This window comes from Leiobunum rupestre, chromosome 4 (assembly GCF_980474605.1).
Source record: "Leiobunum rupestre chromosome 4, qqLeiRupe1.1.hap1, whole genome shotgun sequence".
In the NCBI taxonomy this organism is placed as follows: Eukaryota; Metazoa; Arthropoda; class Arachnida; order Opiliones; family Sclerosomatidae; genus Leiobunum; species Leiobunum rupestre.
In genome coordinates, this window is record NC_143387.1 from 39,056,378 (window position 1) to 39,064,789 (window position 8,412).

The window sequence follows — 8,412 nt, forward strand, 5'->3', positions numbered from 1 at the left end:
TTTAAGTCTTTTATTTTCTCTACTGTTAACAAACAAAATCCTGTGAGTTGAAGCTATAGGTGAAATGCTTAATCCAAAGGAATATTTCTGGATATCATAGGAAACAAACGTAGCATAAATTAGAAGACCACAAAACAGATTTTGCATGGTTGTACGCCTTATATTTAATCATATTAAATTTTAAAACTGACCCGCATCTTATTTCGTTAACACGGAGATTTCCAAAGGGAGAAATTGGTAAATTACCGAACTTGGTTTTTCTCAAGAACCAAGTGGAAAACTGGAACCAAACTTGGTATCCAACTAGATATCATGCCCTTGTAGACGAAACAACCGGATTTTGCATGGTTGTACGCCTAATATTTAAGCAGTTTGAAATTTAAAAACTGACCCGCATCTTATTTCGTTAACACGGAGATTTCCAAAGGGAGAAATTGGTAAATTACCGAACTTGGTTTTTCTCAAGAACCAAGTGGAAAACTGGAACCAAACTTGGTATTCGACTAGATACCATGCCCTTGCAGACAAATCAACCGGATTTTGCATGGTTGTACGCCTTATATTTAATCATATTAAATTTTAAAAACTGACCCACATCTTATTTCGTTAACACGGAGATTTCCAAAGGGAGAAATTGGTAAATTACCGAACTTGGTTTTTCTCAAGAACCAAGTGGAAAACCGGAACCAAACTTGGTATCCGACTAGATACCATGCCCTTGCAGACAAATCAACCGGATTTTGCATGGTTGTACGCCTTATATTTAATCATATTAAATTTTAACAACTGACCCGCATCTTATTTCGTTAACATGGAGATTTCCAAAGGGAGAAATTGGTAAATAACCGAACTTGGTTTTTGTCAAGAACCAAGTGGAAAACCGGATACAAACTTGGTATCCAACTAGATATCATGCCCTTGTATATACGTATCAAACGCGTTTTGCGTGGTTGTACGCCTAATTTTTAAGCAGTTCGAAATTTACAAAGTGGCCTGAATTTTAAACTTGGTATGCGGAATATCAGGGAAAATGTTGGGCATTTCATAAAATACCATCATATTAAGACCCCCTTGAGTTTGAAACGAAGGGTATTTTAACCGAGGGGCTAACCACTCTTAGAAAATCTGTACACCGGATTACGCTTAGATTAGTACAGTCAAAGGTACGGCTCTGTACACCGATTACGCGGAGTGATCAGCAACTCGGTTTTATATCTAGGCTAATGACTGGGCAAACTGGCAACATGAATCCACCATCGGCGGGCGGCAGGACTGGTCGATCGGTGCGGCGGGCGGCAGGTCTGCTCGATCGTGGTGGCGGCGGCGGCGGCGGCGGTGGGTCAGGAACGAGTGGGCGATGGTTTGGTTTGGTCTGTTGCTGCAGCCGGTCTCTTCCTCGTCGGCTGTTGCCCCCGCATTTGTAGGGGGAGCGCGGCTCCAAGAGAAGTGGTCGTCCCACAATCCATCTCTTTGGGATGGGGGGAGAACGTCGTCTCGGGGGGATTGGGGGAGATCGTTGTCTCGGGGGACAATACAATAATTTACAACTTTTGTATATATTCGCCCTCATCTCGAATACTGCTCGAGTATTTGGTCGCCCCATCTAGTCAAAGATATTGAGCATATCGAGAGAGTACAAAAAAAGACTCGAAATTGGTTAATTGTATGCGTACTCTTTCTTACGAAGAGCGCCTTAAACGCTTAAATTTAATGTCCCTTAACAACAGGCGTGCAAGAAATGATCTCATTGAGACGTTCAAAATTATTCAGGGTCTCTACAATGTCCAATATAATGAGTTTTTTTTAGGTCAAATGGTCTGAGCGCAAAGCCCCCACAATTATCAAAAAGCACTGTAATAGCGCGCAACGCCGTGTGTTTTTCACTCAACGGGTTGTAAATGATTGGATTCAGCTCCCGACAATTGTGAAAGTTCAAACCTCAGCCCCAGCGTTCAAGACCCGCCTTGATAAGTTTTGTGGCTGGTAAAAAAATAAATAAAAAAATGTATATATATATATATATCTATATAACTTTCTATCTGCTGTATACCCATATTGGCCCTTAACGGGTCGGAGTGTGCAATAACTGGTGGCTTAACCGGGGAGTCAGGGTCCGAATCTTGTAACCCATAAGGGCGGTGGCGCACTGGGAGATGTTAGGTCAGGTTTGGGCTGGATTCTGAGCTTCGGCTCAGGCTAACGGAGAGGGTCCGTGCAAACCGGCCGCCTCGGTTGATTGGGTAGCCTGCTGTGGGGCGGCGAGCCTCCGTATGAGGGCACGGCGGTCCTGTTTCCCGGCCTTTTGGGGTCACACCGGGATCTCCGGTGCCAGCTGTGCCGGGTTACTTGGACTGCTGTGTGCTCGTTGTTCCCCTTTATCTCACTCCAAAGCGTTTGACTCCTTACTTCCTTAATCCCACTGCTGTGTGCGAAGTGGGAATTGGTCCGCCCATTGCTGTACCTTCTGCTGGGTTGAGTGGCTTGCGTCAAAGGTGCGACCATCAGTAGTAGGGTTCAGCTACAGATGCTGGATTTGTCACCGGTCCGGGCTAGGTGGACGCTAGCATAGGGCACTATGATGATAGACATCCGGTGGTATGGTCTTTGTTACTAGGTACGCCGGGCTATAAATTCTGTTTGTATATTTCGTGTTTCAGGGCCGGCTCAATAAGTGTATTTCACTCTCTTTTCCTGACTAATAAAATTATTATTATTATAGTAATAGTACTGTTTATAAAAAGTAACTTTTTTTATAAACAGGATTACGGGACTATTACTAATATTGTTCCTAACTTTCGTTATATAATATAACTTATATTTTGGCCAAACTAACGTTAAAAGTTTAGTATTCATTTCATTACTAATTACTAATAAGTTAGATACTGACACATAGTACCTGAAATTGTCTTCAGCTGAAAACTTGACTGCTTCTGTGAAAGTTCGCTACACAACTAAAAACTTTCATAAGGGCCAAAGACTATATAAGCTATCGCTACATAGACTGGACTCTCAGGCCTTCAAAAAGGTTGACAACTTTAACCACCAGTGCCACCTAGTATCAAGGCAAAGAACTAAAAATCCTGACATCTGTTGGTCGCTATTGACAATTTTAAAACGCCAGCGCCACGTAGTTTCGAGGCAAGAAACTAAAATAAAATTTCTGACACCATTCCGGCAATTATAATATTATCATAAGTAACATAGAATTTATGTTATTGGCCTTGTAAAATTTCGTTTAAATTATATTATATAAATCAGAAATATTTCCACTTTTAAAGAGTTATTTTATTCAAAACATATATTTTTTTTGCATTATGGTTTCATGCAAGTACAAAATAAATTTATTACTTTTATGTAATTTACACAAATTATTTAAAGGAGATTATAATTATATAATTGGAGGTTTTTTTGGTAATTGTTTAGATAAATAATATTTTTTCACTAAAATCTTTCATAAAAACTCCCAAACGCAAAGTGTATTTGTGACGAAGCCAAAATTATGATATTTGTTGAATTTATATAGGTAGTTTTTTCTTTGATCTTTACAGTATTGGAGAGTGCATTTTATTCCGTCCAAAGTTTTTTCATTCTCGTTGTTTTCTTTACTTTATTCCAATGGTATAAAATGGGCAGGGTAAGGCTTTGTAGATAACCTATAAATAAATAAATAAATCCAAGAGGTTATGGGTAGCAAACACTCATTTGTATTATATATCATTTCTCCAACTGTCAAAGATTAATTGACTCAGATGACTGACTTCAGACTTCTCATTTCAGGTGGACAAATGAATAGTTGGGTTTATGAACAGTTGGTTAGGTCAATTCGTCCATGGTTAGGTTAAATAGGTTAGTTACGGTTGTTTAGGTTAGTTTTGCTAGGTTCAGTAAATTAGGTAATGGTAGGTATACTATTGTTAGTGTTATTAGGCTTCAGAATAAGCAGTAGGGCTTAGGAGCAGGGGGCAAATGAGTAGTTGGGTGACCAGTTCGACAAATTAATTGTTCGAGACAAGGTGCTGAATGAGTAGTTGGCCTTATGAACAGTTGAACAAATGAGAAACATTAGAAGTTAAGCAACGGTTTATTGCCGTATACCACCCACAATCCAATCAGTCAGAACGTGTAATTAGAAACTTGGCCTTTATGATTTTAACATATGTTAAAGAACATCATGATCTTTGCGATGCTCATCTCCAACAGTTCGCCATGGCTATGCGCTCCGCAATCCATGAAATTTTAAATCAGTGATTAATTTTTTATCGTTTGTCAAAAACTATTTTACTGTCAGTCAGGGAAAAAATTCCTGTAATTTTTTTAAAACACTGACGGCATTGCAATATTTGCTGCTTAAAGTGGTTTGGAATGCAATTTTCTTTGAAGAGAGCCTTTTCAATATAGATACTGCCATTCTTTGCTAATATATGCAAAATAGTAGCTATTTCAGCATAATTAAGATAGTAAGCAGTCCTCTTTGTTCTTCGGGTATGTCTTGACATTCAATACTTATATCAGCTGTTATTAAATAAATAACAGTACCTCCAACAGCTTCTAAAATATCATCTATGTATCTTGGATCAGTTATGCCTCCAGTGTTGAAGTGACAAAAATTCCATTGACCCAAGGTTTGAAATAATAATAATTCCTGAAGTTTTGCCCTCGTAATAAGGATTAAGTGTATTTCCAAGCCATTTCCACGATTTTACATTCATTTTGTAGTTTAGCTTCAAATAATGGTTTAATGAGACGATAAAAGCTGCTGGTGCTTCACATCAATGAAAAGAGTAAAAAAATTATCCAGCGTTTAAGCTACTGGAGACTAGAGGGAAATTACAGAAAATTTCATAGAATTTGTATTACAGACTTGGTGCTCTTAAAGCTTGGATTGCACCACTGGTTATGTGAGTGAAGGATTTCTGCTCTTGCCATTCAGATGGTTCTTTATCACTCAAACAATCTTTGTAAACTTACAAGCTGCCACAATTCATCTTTATACCAGTCATGCAAGCGAGGAAGTTTGTCAGGTTCTCTGGGATCCTTTACAAAGTCAAATTTCTGGTTAAACATCAACTCCGCTTTATCTTCAGATTTTCACTGAAATGTAACCGTTAGTGAAAGCTCTTCTACGTTGAAAAGCTGTTTTTGCACTTGAAACTGGTTCATTCCTACAATAGAGGCCAATGTGGTTGAAATGGCTTGAAACTTAGAACCCGACACTCCTTGATTCGCCGATTTGTTGTCCATGGAATTGGTTGACTGAGAGAGTCTATTAGCGGTTCGTTGAAAGATTCGATGCAAAAAAAAATTATTTAAACACGTGACGGTCAATAGGTTAGCATTTCTAACAATAACAATTTCTGGTTGAGCACATTGCGTCACTAGGAGCACATGGTTGCTTCAATCCTTCCAAACAAGCGAAAGCCGTGTCCATACTGAAAGGCCACAACTTGTCTATATTCGGTAGTTAAAGGTTTTCTACACAAATTACAGATCATCTGGTGTTGTTAGATACTCGAGAACCTGCTTGAATAACATCCCATTCACGATAATAGCATGGTCCCGTTTGGCTAGGAATGTGAAGAGCGCTCCAACAGCCGAAGGCTAATGAAAGAATATTTGTATTACTGGCAATTATGAAAATATTTCATTTTATCATGACATAAATACCAAAAAGGCTTCACTGACAACCATGATTTGCAACAACATGTCAACTAAGCGTTGCTTCATAGCAGTTCCAGACTCGGTGTTGAATTGATGTTCTTCAAAAGCCTTGCAAACATTTTATTGTATACAATATATGATTAACTAGCCCTAAAATACAATATATTAGTCATTAATTAATATAATTTGGTTTTTTATGCATAAGAAAGTTACTTGTTAAATCAATGGATGATTTTAAAGGTGTAGATGACATAGGTATTTCTTCCTGAGAAATTTCCTGGATATTATCTATATTATTGAAAAATTATAAAGGGATATTTAATTAGTTCTATATACTACATACTCAATGATTTACAAAAAATACCTGTCAAACTGTCAGACAGAGAGTGTACTGGTCGGTTTCCAATGCCACTTAAATTATTATCTAAGGAAGATACTTAATGATTAGAATAATAATACCTCCATTAATATGATATTCATGTCATTACCAAATGGGAAAAGATCTCTTCCACTCAATCCATTGGCCAGTTTAACCTTACTGGCTGGTGAATACTTGGTCATAGAATCTTTAGTTGACGTTCTTTTCACTTCAAGTGATGCTGAACTCCCTTCATTACCATTGCCAAGTTACAAAAAGATAATAAATTAGTTCTATATACTCTATACTCAATTATTTCGGAAGAAATACCTGTCAAATTGGCACACACAGGAATTACAATTCCAACTAAAGTTGGAACAGCGTTCCAAACAAGACTTTTTTTAGAGTCATTCATGAAACAGGTAGTTTCAAAATGATTGGCACACACAGTATATGACTTATTTAACAAGACATAACTTTTCTCTTTTAAGTCACTACGACCAGAGTTGGCCACCCAAAACTTAGATCTATAAATTCAAGCAGCTACTTTAGTTTTTGGTTGAATAGAGCAATTTATTATCTCAACAAATAACAAGCTTACCTTTGTTCATCTTTAGGAAATTTAAAAAATGACAAAGATTCCCTATTGTTCCTGGCGTTTTTACAACTTATAAAAGCGCAAAAAGAGCTACTGCTATAGGGTTCTAAAAAGTTCTTAGCCATTGATTATTTTAAGTTTTAATTTCAAACTTAACAAAAAAAATTATTTTGGAGCTTAGCAAAAGAAAACCGTTGAAGTTGAAGATTTGAAGAATTTTGAATCATGAAGAGCTAAGTGACTGACAACCAATTTCTTTTTTTAAATGAATATTTCTTTGCCTCAATACTTGATGGCGCTGATGCTTGAAAAAAAGCCATCAACTTATACTCCATAGACCACACCAGTCTATGTAAGCGTAGCTTTATATAGTCTTTGATAAGGGCCTTTCGTCTAGAGTTCTAGACCATTGAGTTGGGAATAATACTATCTAGAGCCCCAGTTCAAATTTTCCCCATAGGCTTTAACACAGCATTAGTGAAGATAGGAACGAAAATCATGGGAGGGTTATCAACTACGACAAAAGCCACCTATGAGCGACTTTGTGAACTATTATAATTTAAAGCTAAAACAAAACAACGAAGTTTCTTGGTAAATCATATTTCATTTTGAAATAATTTAGAGTATTTTAAAAGATTAAATTGCACTAAAACAAAATAAAGTATGTAAAAAATGAATACAAAAAAATAATAATGAATATAAATAATATACACTAACTATTACCGTTAACCTCATCAAGTTTATATGGGATTGGGAAACCGAAGATCTCGGGGGAAAACCCTTTAACCAGTGGGGAGATAACTTACAAACGTTACGCAGAAAGAGTTGTTACGGATTTTCACCAAGTGCTACTAGCTGGGATCGAACCCGATTACTCTCGCTGCGAGGCGAAAGTGCTAACCACTCCGCCACCCCACTTTCTACTGTTCGTTTTCTGTAAAAAGTTATCTAAGTAATGGTCTAATAATTTATTTTCTTCTTAAATAGTACCATGCCAGCTCTAAAATTGGTATTTAAAAAAAGTGAAGGTGTTGCGGTGTTTGTAAGCATTTTAAAAGTGGTGTTTTTCCTGAAGTCTTCCTCTGTAAAATGATCACCGCAAACTGCATCTGTTGCGTTTGGAACCCAGTCTGATCTTCCAATGGCTTTGAGCCATTTTTGCAACAAAGGATTCACTTTACCTGGAAACCTTATTGTAATTTTCAATAATTTAGAATAAAAATGTATTCTATTTTTTTGGAATATTAGTGCTACTCCTACCCATAATGCTTAAAATTTCACTCAAAATCTATTACAAAATAGTAAATAACTCACAAAAGAAACCTTTATTGTGTGAATAAAGAGTTTTCAGATATACATGACTTTAATTTAAAAAAACGCGTTTTCAAAATTTTTCTTAAAATCGCGTCGCTTTCCCTCTTCAATTCAAAAGTTAAAATTATAATAGTTCACAAAGTCGCTAATAGGTGGCGGCAGGGGCCATCGAAGAATTTTTCATTTAAATAGTTGCATTTTTCGCTCATAGGTGGCTTTTGTCGTAGTTGATAACCCTCCCATGATTTTCGTTCCTATCTTCACTAATGCTGTGTTAAAGCCTATGGGGAAAATTTGAACTGGGGCTCTAGATAGTATTATTCCCAACTCAATGTTCTAGACTACCGTTCTAAATTGACAATTTTAACTTATTTCACAACAAATAATTTGCTTCAAATACAACGAATTACGGTTTGTTCTTCTTTAGTACGTCGTTGGTTCTGCTCTATCGAGAATTTGATATCATTTACCGATTAATTTCCCA

The 8,412-nt window shown here is 36.9% G+C and overlaps 1 protein-coding gene across 1 annotated transcript; it reads right to left on the reverse strand.

Moving 5' to 3' along the window:
- Nucleotides 1-3,466: 3,466 nt before the first annotated feature.
- On the reverse strand, nt 3,467-7,878 carry LOC149947713 (uncharacterized). The gene is made up of 10 exons (XM_090170944.1): nt 7,875-7,878; nt 7,605-7,795; nt 6,618-6,730; nt 6,347-6,543; nt 6,147-6,266; nt 6,023-6,082; nt 5,872-5,946; nt 5,665-5,808; nt 4,537-5,598; nt 3,467-3,653 (listed from the first exon to the last, which is right to left on the reverse strand). The coding sequence occupies exons 1-8, from the start codon at nt 7,876-7,878 to the stop codon at nt 5,759-5,761; spliced, it is 810 nt and encodes a 269-aa protein (XP_090027070.1). The 3' UTR covers nt 3,467-3,653; nt 4,537-5,598; nt 5,665-5,758.
- Nucleotides 7,879-8,412: the final 534 nt, after the last annotated feature.

Bases quoted from the DNA above. Each gene is read 5' to 3' on its own strand.
- LOC149947713 (XM_090170944.1), bottom strand. The intron at 6,083-6,146 runs GTAATGACATGA...TATCTTCCTTAG, and splicing joins AAGAGATCTTTTCCCATTTG to ATAATAATTTAAGTGGCATT. The intron at 5,947-6,022 runs GTATTTTTTGTA...TCAATAATATAG, and splicing joins TCTGTCTGACAGTTTGACAG to ATAATATCCAGGAAATTTCT.